Raw genomic sequence first — 13934 nt, 5'->3', positions numbered from 1 at the left:
GAGGCAAACACACACTATAAATACACACCAGGCAATGAGGAAATGACACGCGGGGTGGACACAGCTGAAACTAATGGGCATAACGAGACACAGACCTTCAATGTAAAACCGGAAACTGTTTTGAGACACAAACTCAGAGATACAAAGAGAACACCGGGAGAGGACACAGGTAGGGATATCAGAAACACTAAATACAAGAACCAAAACCCAAGGAACTAAGAAAACAAGAATGAACCCAAAACATAACACAATACTAATACTAAACACAAAACACTGGGTCTAACGACCCAGGACCACGACAATTTTTGTTTAAACTCATGTAATTCAAATAATCTGTCAGACTTAGTCTCTTTCAGTAAATGAATGACACAAATTAAAAACTGTGGATTTTAGAAATATTAGAATTTTGTAGTGATGGCCAAATGAAGCTTTCCGAAGCACTGAAGCTTGTATTGAAAAACGGTTCATTACTCGAAGCTTTTCAACACAGTCCTCTCCGGTGACATCTGGTGGTGAAAATTTTGAAGAGCAGCTTGAATCTGCAAAATAAAACGGACTGCTCAATTATCACTGCTCACTCAAGAGTGGAGTTCTCTCTGATATTGGGCCACCGTTCCGTTGCTTTGAACATGTAATTGGTTTTGTTTTCTCGATTGGGGGGCTGAAAAAAATGTAATGCGTATTTGCGTAATACATTTTGATCAATAAACTTTCCCTATTTAAACATGCACTATGGTGTGGCCTTTCTTTGCTCATAACTCCTTGATGTTGGTAAATACAATAAGTGAGCAATATATATAATATACATATGATAATGCACAGCACATTATGGAGTATGCCCCTGCTGTGAAGTCCTGCCTCCATCTACTTGTCGTTTAATCACTGGACAGCTGGACAGGTTCATACAAAATATTAGATTAGGCCAATTCCTATACATATTTTTGACCTAGGGGTGGGATTGATTGTGAACTGGAAAGGGAAAATGCTTAGGGGGCTGAGTACGGCTGCATCGTCACTGATTTGTAGAATCCTTTTGATTCGATACAGGATCTGATTCAATTTGATTGGAATCTGGAAAGTTTTGCCTCAGTCAGAAATATTACAATTCTGATCATTTAACAGTATATATCCATAATTTCGTATCTATTAAAAGAAAGCTGACACATGTGAGACTTAATTAGAGATGTAAACAGAGAGTTATGAAACCTGCAGCTGCAGAAGCCAGCGAAGAAAAAAGAGGCAAACACAGCGCGGACCCGACGACACACCAAAATCTGATTCTGACGCGTCGGGTCCGCGCTCTGTGTTCACGTTTGTATGCAGAATCCGTAAACCTGCTCCCAGTTACTGTTTTAGCTGCATGGTGTTTGACGACATGTTGTGAGGTTTAACCTGAGATGCTGGCGTTTCAGGCATAATAACGTTAATTTACAAATCGACACGGGATTTTAATGAATCAATATCACTTTATTTAATTTAGCATGGATTGTAATCAGAAAAGCGATAATCAAAACCCACCCCTAATCAAGAACTTGCAAAGTAAAAACATGATCTATGTAAGGTAGCCCTTTTGTTATTTACATTTAAAAAGAGGATTAGTGTTACTGTGCGCTGGCTGAGTCTGTTTCTTTTCTTAGAAATAGTTTCTCCTGCCCTGGAGAAAATCCACTTGCATGGAACAGAAGAGGCTGTGGAGTGCAGGAACCACACTGCAAGTTGGTAGATATGCAGGTATTCCTGGGTCCTGCAGACTATCACCTAAAAACAATAAACAAAATGATTTTCTAAACTGTAGCAATGTAATGTACGTATAGTGCCAAATACATTTTTGTAGTCTTCATTAGCTTTAATTCACATGGAAGTGTTCCTAAAGTCATATGCTGTAATGATATTTACATTATGAAAACATGATTTTGGACATTTCAAGTTTTTCACTTCGGCAGATAAAATGAATTGAGCAAAATCAACTCAAAATATTCCCACACGCCAGAACGTCCTCTCTTCCTCGCTGGCTCCATATCTGTCAGTGGAATGATTACCTCGTCGCTATCTGTCACCATCAACACACTCCACGAATCCCGTGGATGATTCACTTCCTTATATCCGTTTGAATCAGGTACCGAAGCAGTTACGTGCGTAATGAAGCTTCGGACGTCACTGGTCACGTGACTTTTGCCAAACGAAGCAAGCCTCGACACAGTGCTTCTGAACCAGTGTGTTGTTTTTTTCGACACACGCTCCGGAGCGTCAGCTTCAAGCGGGCCATCACTACCACCCTGCGTCATCTGTGTGTTTCCCTGCCGTCACCATCTTGTACCGTCGTCCACCTTGCTTCATGTTTGAGTTCCGGTTTGTATTCAGTAGTTTAGTTGTCTCCAGTCTAGTTTAGTTCGTGCTCCATTTGCTGTTTGTCTATATTTATTTCGTGTCCAATAAACCACCTTCACTCCTCCACTACTGCCTGCAATTGGATCCTCATTTATTATTTTTATACGGCTCATCTCACTCGCCGTGACATAAAAATGGAGAAAATAAAATTCAGACTCAGAGGAAATGTTAATAAGTTCTCACAGATGTGGCAGCCTTTTATTATTTACTTCAGTTCATTGAAAACACTTCCAACAGACTAAACTTTAGTACCATGGGGTTTTCTTTTGTTCTGGTTCTGGGGGGAGTGTTTTTTTTGTTTGTTTGTTTTTGTTTGTTCTTTTTTTCTTAGCTTTTTCTTTTGTATTGTTCTCTGTGTGTGTTTTTCCCACTTTTTCCTTCATTTCTATTTTATTTTATTTATTTATTTATTTAACTTTAATGGCCTAATCTGTATTGAGATATATCTTTGTGTCTGTGGTACCCTCTTTATTGGGCCTGATATGTCAACTTACATGTAAAAACTCTATAAATAAAGAGGGGGAGGGGCTGAGAAAGTTCAGTTTTGAATGGGTGTAAATATTTTATTTACAGTTTCTCATACAAAAGGCATATAGTATTCTTCATGTACATTCATACCAGCAGCAGGGTTAAATTCATGCTGGCCGTTGTCTGGTGGCATCGACCAGCCAAATGTCTGGGGCGAGTTGGGGAAGGTCCACTGAGGTCCAGGAGCAAAACTGTCCACAGCATGATGATAGGGGCCCTGATGGTTTCCACCATTTGGGATTGGGTTTACCTCCTGGTGCTCGGTGTACTGCTGCCTGAATGGGGGCTGTCCCTCTCCCTGAAACTGAAACACAGACAGGTGGACTGTCAGTAAAATAAGAATACTTCAAGAATACTTCAATCAATTCCCCGGATAATGACAGAATCAGAAACAGTGCTTTTTAATAATAGGAGATACTCTAATAGGAGATGTCTCTCTTCCTGAAACTGAAGGGGACAAGGGGACTGTCAGTAAAATGAGAATAGTTGTTTTAAATTATTGGCATTACACTTTTTTAAATACAGTCAATTCCCCAGATAATGACAGAATCATCATCATCATCGTTTATTTGTATAGCACTTTAAGAACACACCAGGCAGACCAAAGTGCTGAACAACACAGATCAAAACAACAACCAAATTAAAAATACCATAAAATCAAATCATAAACAATTCAGTTTAATAATAGGAGATACTTACATGAAGTGGGACGCCCTGATTCACATGCTGAGGATGTGACCTCCTCCTAAACTTACTCCGTCTGTTTTGAAACCAATTTTTTACCTAAAGATAGAAGAAAACAGAAAACATTTAATCAGTACAATGGACCCAAAATTCAATTTCTTATAATCTATTGAATTGAAAAACACTCACCTGTCTGTAGGTCAGACCTGTCATCTCTGCCAACTGTTTCATCTCCCTTGGCTCATAGTAACGTTTCAAATTAAAGTGATGGACAAGAATATTCAACTGCCTCTCCGTGAACACCACCCGGGCCTTTCCTTTAGGTTTCTCTGGAGCAGTGCTGGGAGGGTGCAGAGTGGCAGTGATGTTGCCATCCTGGCTTCTTGGGAGAGCAAAATCTTGTTTCTGCTCTGAGACTGAACTGGAAACAGCCTCAGAGGTATCAGCGGTTTTTTTGCTCATCTCCATTTTTAGAGCAGTCTCTGCCCATGTAGCGAGTTCTTCCAAGGATAGACTCCCTTCAGGGCCGCTGCCTGAACTCCACGAGTCTGTGAGGGTAAAGAGACAAGAGGACAAGTAAGCACAAGTCTATATGGTCCACATGGGTCAGTTGCTGATATGTTTTGGCACGACTGACTTTCTAACAGAAAAAATTAACAAAGGTTAAATTGATGAGTCTTAAATCCCAAAAGGTCTCAGACTGAAGAAGTCACAAAACATTTCTCCCATTGAAAACATTACATCCAGGTGAACTGAATCAACCTTCAGGGATTTACTTACCTGATGACTGAGCATCAACACAATGAATCTTAAACACAAAAGTTTCCCACAAAGTATAAAAAAATAAGTCGGATATTTGTAGATTCTTTAAAACCAAAAAGAATTTAAAGTGGACTCTGTTCAACTGTGGAGGGAGAAATGGTGACTTCTGCCATCAGGACTTACAACACAGAGTAAAAGAGTATTTTTACAAGTTTTCTTAGAGGTTAGCCAACTCTGTTCATATTAGCTCACCAGTCAACAATGCTGAGTACATACCTGGAGAAAAGTGCATCCCATAATCTTCCATGAAATCCCAGTGATTAAAAGAGGAAAACTGGAAAAAGTATCTCTGATGAAAGAGCTCCAAACCAAGCAGGAAGGTGACTTAAGAGCAATTCTCCTGGGCTTTTAAGGAGGTTTGTGGGTGTGGGCAGGAATGTGGGGGGGGGGGTTGAGCTTCTTCTTCGCTTTACAACCAGTCAGGTTGTTTCTACCAACTGGCATCATTTACATTTCTTTAAAATGCTGATTCTCAGGTCTGAAAAAAAAAGTACAGTTAGAAAGCTGCCGTGCAAAATGAGCTTTACCAAATCTTTCCACCTCACACTTTATAAAATATGAAACACTTAATGCCTAAAATTAGCAGCTAAAATTAGCAGCTAATTACTGAAATGAACTCACTGCATGTTTGCATCAATTAACGCAGTATTAGATCACCCAAAGAACTTTCCACTCACATAGAACATTTTTGCAAAAACATCTTCACGTTATTTGACCTGCAGCCGTTCAGTTACACCTCTGTGTAAACCCCCACAGCAGCTTTTTGAGGCAAAAATGGTTTTTGTACTCACAAATGTGGCACAGAATATCACAATGACCGCTGACCACTCATTTTGTCTTTATTAACTTTAATAAATGAGTCTGAAAGTGGCAAGTGAAATTAAGTCAATTTATCAAGGTCTGCATAGTTAATCATGTGTTTAAAACGAAACAAGGTGGTCTATATAATGTGAAGAATTTATTTAATAAAACAAACAAACAAATCTAATGAGTTTAGATTGCTCTGCTTTCATGTCAACTAGATCTGTGTTAGATGATTTTGATTTAACTTCCTGCTCTGGTTGTTTCAGACAAGCAACCAGTTTGATCTTTGCACCAATGATTAATTTACTTTCTATTATCAGGAGATTTGTGCAAATAGTTTATAATTTCAAATGTATCAGAGCAAATACAGCTGCTCTTTAAATATATTTTAAACAAAATGTGTATTATTAGTATTGAAACCTGATATTTATTAAATGTTTTAAAATAAGCCAAATTGTACCAATATTACATACAAATAATGACTTAGACCTCTAATTTAGATCTTTGTAATCATGTGGAGAACATTACTGAGTTTATAAGATAGCAAAAGGTAGTTTCCCCCTTCTTTGAAAAGCACCTCTAAATGTGTGAAAAGTGAAATTAAAACACCCACATAAGCCAAGGTCAACAAAAGCAAGGCTAACGATCCACATCAACACATCTGGCCTCCTCTGGCTCATTCAGAATTCGAGACGAATTCGAGACGCACCCAGTTCACCCAGTGACCACTAAACATACGCTAATGTGTCGTTTAGAGTTCCTGTATCACACCCTGCTACCTCTGATTAATTATCAAGTCAATGCAGACAGATGGCACCAGGGCCATGAGAGATAAATGAGGGTAAAGGTGTTTGTGTTAACATGTCTTGATTTGAAGTAACTGCAAAGACACAGAAGTCATATTGTTTGCAGATGATACAAAGTTATTGTGGAAGTAACTTGGAACAACTTCTGAATGAACTAGAAAATCAATTTAGGACTTGGTTTTTCTATAATGATTTAACACTGAATCTGAGCAAAACAAATCTCATACTATTTGGGAGTCAAGCAAATTATATCATTAATAAACTGATGATAAATAACATAGAATTAGGATAATAAACCAAACCCACTTTTTAGCCTTTTTATTAAATACTCTTACATTTAAAGGCTTGACTGACCTCAGAACTCTACACATAATTTATAAAGCAACAAACAAATCTTTGACCCACAACATTTAGGACTTGATCAGGGCTTGTGTGGAACCTTCTTTAAATCTCAGTGATTCACCGAGATAGAAAACAATTTGAAAGAGTGAGTGGTGAATCAAAGAGAAGAAATTAAATAAACTTAATGCAAACTGCACAAAAGAATGTAAAACTCAGCGATACATCCAGTGAGCAGCACTTCTCTGAGCGAAACGAGCTTCTTGATGTCAGAGGTCAAAGGAGAAAGACCACATGACTTCATGCTGATAGGAAGGCAGCAGAGACTAAAAATAACCACTCATTTAAAGCAAACTATACAGAAGACCATCTCTGAGAGCACAACATGTCAGAATTTGAAGCACATGGGCTAGAAGCAGCAGAAGACCACACTGGCTACAACAGCTGTCAGCTAAGAACAGCAAACTGAGGAAACAGACTCACAAATATTAGACAATAAGAGATTGGAGAAATGTTTCCTGGTCTGATGAGTCTCCATTTCTGCTGTGACATTCTGGGTCAGAGGCTAAACACAAGATTTCATGACTTTCACTTTTTAACATCCTCAAATATTGTAAATTATGATGTTAGAGACTCAATGAAAGCAAAACAAAAATGCAGACAGTATTTAATCATAGCAAAGTCATCACTTGTTGGAAGAAAATGGATGGCACTGACTGCAACATTTACAATATATATAAAAAGTTGACTTTATCAGTCTCCTACTCGAGCCTTCATCTGCCCCACCAACTCTGGGGAAAAGAAGGGAAAAAAGATGTACATTACATGTTAATGTTTTTCTTATTGTTTTATTTTAACTGAGATTCACTGAGTCTTATCAAAACAGCCTCTGTTTTATATTTAAATGGAAAGAAGATAAAATCTACAAGAAATAAAACAGTTAAACAGGATAAAACATGTGTGTAGCTTCCATGTTGAAAAACTGCAGATGAGTTTTAAGTCTTTTAAATCTTTGTGAAAAGCACCAGCATGTGGTTTGGCAAGACCAAGATTGAATAATAATAATGGATTACATTTATAATGTGCTTTTCGGGACCCCTCAAAGCGCTTTACAATACCACTATTCATTCACTACAGTTGTAGCCATGGCTGCCATATCGCGCCATCGGCCCCTCTGTCCATCACCAGTAGGCGGTAGGTAAAGTGTGTTGCCCAAGGACACAACAACCGAGACTGTCCGAGCCGGCAACCTTCCGATTATAAGACGAACACCCAACTCTTGAGCCATGATCACTCACGATGGAAAAAATCTTCATCTGAAGCTTTGCTGAACATAAGGATTTCTCTCCGGTCATCACGATTCGGACTTTATCCTGATCAAGTTCTAAATGTTTTGGCCAAAGATTTGTTTGTTGCTTTATAAATTATGTGTAGAGTTCTGAGGTCAACAAAGTCTTTAAATTTAAGAGTATTTAATAAAAAGGCTAAAAAGTAAGTAGATTTTAATTTTGAGATTGGACTCTCACTTTTATAAAACTTGTGTGTACTGCCAAGCACTGTTTTAATATATAAATATATTAAAACAGTGCTTGGCAGTACACACAAGTTTTATAAAAGTGAGAGACATCTGAAGAGAGTTCTTAGGGGACACACTCGTCACAAAAGCGTACTCTGACCTGGAAGTCTTGGTTGAATTCATTGACAACCAGTTGCAGTACTCTGGTAGCTTCACGCGTACTGATGGATATATGCTAAATGCAGAGAACATTGACTACGCGTGAGGAAAGAGGATGTGCACTTGGTGTTGACTGAGCTGGATCCCTGAGGGGTGGCATTGAGGCACACAAGACGTCTCAGGCGAAGGCGAACTATTTTTCAAAAGGGCTGAACTTCATCTGGCACCTGTACTCCTACGGCAAACTTAAACCATATGGCATCTCAATCAATGAGAGTGTTGATGGTTTGTCGAGAAAAATAATCTGTCTTAATGCATACACAACAAATAGTAATCTGAAAGTGATCGGGGGGTGTTACGTAGAAGCGGTGCAGCGGTGTAGAGTTGCCAGAGGTGATCTTGGAACTGAAAATGGCCATGTTATAGGCTTTCAGTGTTTCCTTGTGCCCGTGGCTCCTTACGACACCTTTGAGAGTTACCTGGAGGGAGGAAGTACTTCCAATGAAAGAATTGAATACTGGTGGCATTTTCTTCACAGCCAGTGTCTGGAGTTCTGGTTATTCTTATTTGCAGACATCAGAGACAATGGGTACTTTGATGGTGGGTTTCCGGACAAAAACCTTCAGTTTGTTTTGCATGGGTCTTATCCAGGTGAGCTAATAAATTATGTTTTCTTGCATGTATGGATGCATGCGTTTGTGAGTGAGAGATAAAGGGAATGGAGGAAGTGATAGAGAGGGAGTAGAAAAAGTATAGTGAGTGATGAGATGTGGACCAGATTGAGGGAATGGAGAGACTTGCAGGAAGAAAGAGACAAGAGAGGGAGAAGAGGTGGAGAGCAGCAGGGAGTAAATGAAATGAAAATTGTGTAAATACTATAATTTAGGCTTAAGAAATCGGCTACCTTAAAGAACAGTGTAACAACCAAGACTAGAGAAAGATCTGTGTTCAAGATGTTGACGTGGCATATGTAAACTTCTTATCTATAATATTAAGTCTTTACAATAAACGCTATCCCCTGGTGAATAAAGCAAAGAAAACTGAAAACATGGCTAACAAACGCATGTAAGAAAAAGAATCTGTTATACAAGAACAAACTTATAAAAGGTATAAGATAAATTCATAATAATTATGAGAACGAGTAAAATAAATTACTACAGTAAACTTTTAGATAAAAAAAATATGAAAAGCGTGGACAGTACTAAATGATATTGTAAATAAAGGAACTAAAAGATTGGAATATCCCAATAACTTTCAAACACAAAATACACTGATCAGTGACATAAAACTATTTTCAAATGGTTTTAATGACTTTTTTTCTTAATGCTGGTCCTGGTTTACCTAAAGAAATTGTAAAAACTGGACACCCTTCTAAAAATAAAACATTAACTATTACTGTAGCAAACTCAGCGGGAGTAGATGAACCAAGCCAATGGTAAAGACTAATGTAAAATATCACAGCATTACAATCACAGGAGTTAGTGTGTGGAACACCTGTACGTATGAAATTAACAAAAGTACATCAATACAAAAATTCATACGATTGTTTAAAAATAATAAATTGCACAGTGGGGCAGCACAACTGACACAGCAACACACACGGGGAAACAAGGAACCAGGAGAAGATCACACCACAACCATAAATGATTAAGAAAGATGAATAAAACTCATATATATAGTTATATATATATATATATATATATATATATATATATATATATATATATATATATATATATATATATATATATATATATATATATATATAGGGCTGTTTTAATTTTATGCATTATGTGTTTTATTTCTATATTTTTGCTGTTTTCTGTTATTCTATTGTTTTTAACTTATTTTCTGTACAGCACTTTGTTCCTGTGCTGGGTATTTTAAAGTGCTTCATAAATAAAATTGGATTGGAACTTTGTGTTGACAAGATTGTTAGTTAAACAATTACAACTCTACAAATCAGTATTGTTTGTATGGACAGCAACTTTTTTTAAAATTTGTTTATTAAGAGATTATACAAACTTATATACGTTGTATTGTATACATCTTACGTGACATATTTTATCAAACATTTCTTTCCCAATCATTTTAACGTTTTCTTGTTAAACAAAAGACAAGTTAAAATACAAAAAACATCATACCAACACAAGAACAGAAAATTCAGAAAAGAAAAAAAGAAGAAAAAAGTGAGTAAATTAGAAAAAATATTCAATAAATAAATTAAATTAAATTAAATTTAAAAAATTAAAATTAAACACTATATAAATACAATTTAAAAAATTAAATTAAATTAAAAAAGAATAGAAGGGGGGGGGGGGGGGGAGTAAATCCTATGCCTACCTTAAAAAAAAAAAAAGAACATTTCAAATTCTTTTCAATCTAGTCGGAGGGTGGGTAAATTGCATTGTTCTAAGGAAAAGATTTGAGATATTCCACAAGAATGTCCGGACAGTATTAAGCCATTGCAATGCAGATGGAAGTAAAATACAGCATCTAGCAAGAAGGGAACAAAAAGCTAAGATCTCAGTTTGCTGGGGAGTTACATTAAGAGGGATCTTTGGAACTCCAAATATGGCAATTAAAGGCTCTTCTCGGATCTGACTTCCAAGAACCCCTGACAGTACAGAAAAGAAATCAGTCCAAAATTGGTTCAAACTTGGGCAGAAGAAAAACATATAATGATAATAGATTGGATTTATATAGCGCTTTTCAAGGCACCCAAAGCGCTTTACAATGCCACTATTCATTCACTCACTGGTGGAGGCAAGCTACGGTTGTAGCCACAGCTGCCCTGGGGCAGACTGACAGAAGCGAGGCTGCCATATCGCGCCATCGGCCCCTCTGGCCATCACCAGTAGGGTAAAGTGTCTATGTGAGTGGAAAGAACTTTCCACTCACATAGACACTTTCCACTTAATCTTGCTTTCACTCACCCACTGACTGAACAACCCAAAGAACGACCAAATGAAAGACCCACTGAACAACCCACTGAACGACCCATTGAATGACCCATTGAACGACCCATTGAACGACCCACCGAACTGAATTTGGTGTTGAATTTTTTTTTTTGCTAATTTAAGAGCAGTTAAAACGGACACTAAAGTAATGGGTAAGAGGTTAAATTGAAAGTAAAACAGTAATTTTAGGCATTACATTTTTGAGATTTTATAAAGTATGAGGTGGAAGGATTTGGTAAAGCTCATTTGTACGGCTGCTTTCTAACTGTACTTTCTGTTTTCAGACCTCAGAAACAGCATTTTAAAGAAATGTAAATGATGCCAGTTGGTTGAAACTTGGTAGGGTGAAGTAACTCACAAAAGAAGAAGCTCAACCCCCCACAATCCTGCCCACACCCACAAACCTCCTTAAAAGCCCAGAATTGCTCTTAAATCAGCCTTAGGATACACAGCACTATCCTGCTTGGTTTGGAGCCCTTTCATCAGAGATACTTATTCCAGCTTTCCTGCTTTAATCACTGGGACTTCAAAGATGGAACATGGGATGCACTTTTCTCCAGGTATGTACTCAGCATTGTTGCCTGGTGAGCTACATGAACAGAGTTGGCTAACCTCTAAGACAACTTGCAAAAATACTCTTTCACTCTGTGTTGTAAGTCCTGATGGCAGAAGTCACTCTTGGTTCTGAATAATGTATAAATATCCCACCTTTTTTCTGGGAAACTGTTGTGTTTCAGACTCAGCAATTTACTTTTTAAAAACTTTTTTTTCCTGCTGTCTCAGAAGAGAAACAAGATTTTGCTGTCCCAAGAAGCCAGGATGGCAACATCACTGCCACTCTGCACCATCCCAGCACTGCTCCAGAGAAACCTAAAGGAAAGGCCCGGGTGGTGTTCACAGAGAGACAGTTGAATATTCTTGTCCATCACTTTAATGCGAAACATTACTATGAGCCAAGGGAGATGAAACAGTTGGCAGAGATGACAGGACTGACCTACAAACAGGTGAGTGTTTTTCAACTTACTACAACATAAGAAATTGAATTTTGGGTCCATTGTACTCATTAAATGTTTTCTGTTTTCTTCTATCTTTAGGTAAAAACTTGGTTTCAAAACAAACGGAGTAAGTTTAGGAGGAGTTCACATTCCCAGTATGTGAATCAGGATGTCCCACTTCATGTAAGTATCTCCTATTATTAAACAGAATTGTTTCTGATTCTGTCATTATCTGGGGAATTGACTGTATTTAAAAAAGTGTAATGCCAATAATTTAAAACAACTATTCTCGTTTTACTGACAGTCCCCTTGTCCCCTTCAGTTTCAGGGAGAGAGACAGCCCCCGTTCAGGGAGCGGTACACCCAGCACCAGGTAAATTCAATGAGAATGGGTGCAAATAATCAGGCCCACTATTCTCATGCTGTGGGCAATTCTGCGGCTGGACCTCAATGGACCCTCCCCGACTCCCCTCAGATGTTTGGCTGGTCAATGCCACCAGGCAACGGGCATCACGAATACGACACAGCTGTTCAAAACCCAGCAAAAATGTCCACTATGATCGAAGCAATGGGAAGAGCTGTGAGTACTCAGACTGTTCTCATTGAACACAACATGGATAAGATCTTGGAGAAGCTCACGGCTCTTCAACAAGAAATTGACAGACCTGGTGACGAGTGACAGACATTTAGACTGTCTGTGAAATTGGAGGCACCAAACCCAAACATCGTCTCTCCCCTGCATACCGATGTCCCTGGAAAGCCCATCAAGACCTTTTTTTTACTGTTACTGTTTTAGAGGTCCTTTTTTTCCTCTTGTCCCTGATGTACGAATTTTCACTGTCTTTTTGTCTTTTTGGTTTCTTCCTGGTGCGGCTACATCCGCAGCCCCAGGACACAGGAATTTCATTGCATGTTGTACTTTGTATGACTGTGTATTTGACTAATAAAATTTGATTTGAACACCAGTTCAGCACTGAATGGAATATAAACAACCCAGGACTTTTTTTAAAATTATTTTTATTGTCTTCATGTAGCTCAACAGTCTCAGATTTGATCGCTTTCAGTAAAGTGGGAGGGGGGTATTCAATATCCAATGGATTTTAGAAATATTAGAATTCAGTAGGCTCCGGCTACTGTAAATAGTCAAAATAGCCAAAATACATACTGGGATATCAGAGAAAACACCATCAGAAATTCTGCATATAAGATTAAGAGATGAATTCATCAAAATGTGTTTTGTTTCATTTTGTTGTATTTGTTGTAAAAAATATTGTACATGAAGAAAATTCTCTTCCTTGTGTGTGAGAAACTGTAAATAAAATATTAGTTTCACCCATTCAAACTGAACTTTCTACATGTCTCCAAACCTTCTGTCAGAGACTGAACATCCCCATATGGAAAAGAAATAGTAAAAACTTATATGTGATTTACTCATGAAAGTGGCCACTTTCTCATTACTTTCATATATTGTTTTAGTAAGTATCCAAAACATACAAGTTTCATTATCTAATTTTTCAAGGGATCTTATATCTGTTTTCACTCTTATATGCTTTTCATACAAGTTTCACACAAGACAGATCCAAACTTTATAAGATTTATATATATCTTTTCCATATGGGTCCAAATGTTTTAGAGACTTTAAACCTCTATCTTTCCATGTTAACTTGAGCTACAATCCTCTATATTCACAATCAAAGTATGAGACAGATAATCTAAAGAATCTGGAGCTTTCAAATGGACAAAAAGATTTTTCCAGGAATACCTCAAATAACAACCCTACCTCAGACTTCATTTTAAGAAACCTGAGACGATACAGTGGAAAGTTTTTGCCTCTGTGATTATCTTCCTAAGACTCTAAATGTTGGGTTTTATTTTAATTGTTAACAAGTCTGATGCTGATTACTTGGTAAAGCTCCAAAAACATTTTATTGTC

General features: G+C 37.6%; 2 protein-coding genes across 2 annotated transcripts; one reads left to right on the top strand and one right to left on the bottom strand.

Moving 5' to 3' along the window:
- Positions 1–2694: 2694 nt before the first annotated feature.
- Positions 2695–4669, bottom strand: LOC147321782 (homeobox protein NANOG-like). The gene is made up of 4 exons (XM_086305117.1): positions 4639–4669; positions 3790–4148; positions 3616–3699; positions 2695–3220 (listed from the first exon to the last, which is right to left on the bottom strand). The coding sequence occupies exons 1-4, from the start codon at positions 4667–4669 to the stop codon at positions 2966–2968; spliced, it is 729 nt and encodes a 242-aa protein (XP_086161243.1). The 3' UTR covers positions 2695–2965.
- A 6869-nt stretch (positions 4670–11538) lies between these two features.
- LOC147321781 (homeobox protein NANOG-like) lies at positions 11539–12904 on the top strand. Its single transcript, XM_086305118.1, has 4 exons — positions 11539–11566; positions 11790–12010; positions 12101–12184; positions 12324–12904. Exons 1-4 carry the CDS (start codon positions 11539–11541, stop codon positions 12678–12680), a joined length of 690 nt encoding a protein of 229 aa, XP_086161244.1. The 3' UTR covers positions 12681–12904.
- Positions 12905–13934: the final 1030 nt, after the last annotated feature.

Source organism: Aulonocara sp. 'chitande type north' Nkhata Bay, linkage group LG9 (assembly GCF_057382095.1).
Source record: "Aulonocara sp. 'chitande type north' Nkhata Bay isolate Kocher_YH1m ecotype deep benthic linkage group LG9, A_spYH_male_GT1.1, whole genome shotgun sequence".
Taxonomy (NCBI): Eukaryota; Metazoa; Chordata; class Actinopteri; order Cichliformes; family Cichlidae; genus Aulonocara; species Aulonocara sp. 'chitande type north' Nkhata Bay.
Note: the sequence above shows the minus strand (reverse complement) of the source record. Positions and strands in the feature narration are given on the sequence as shown.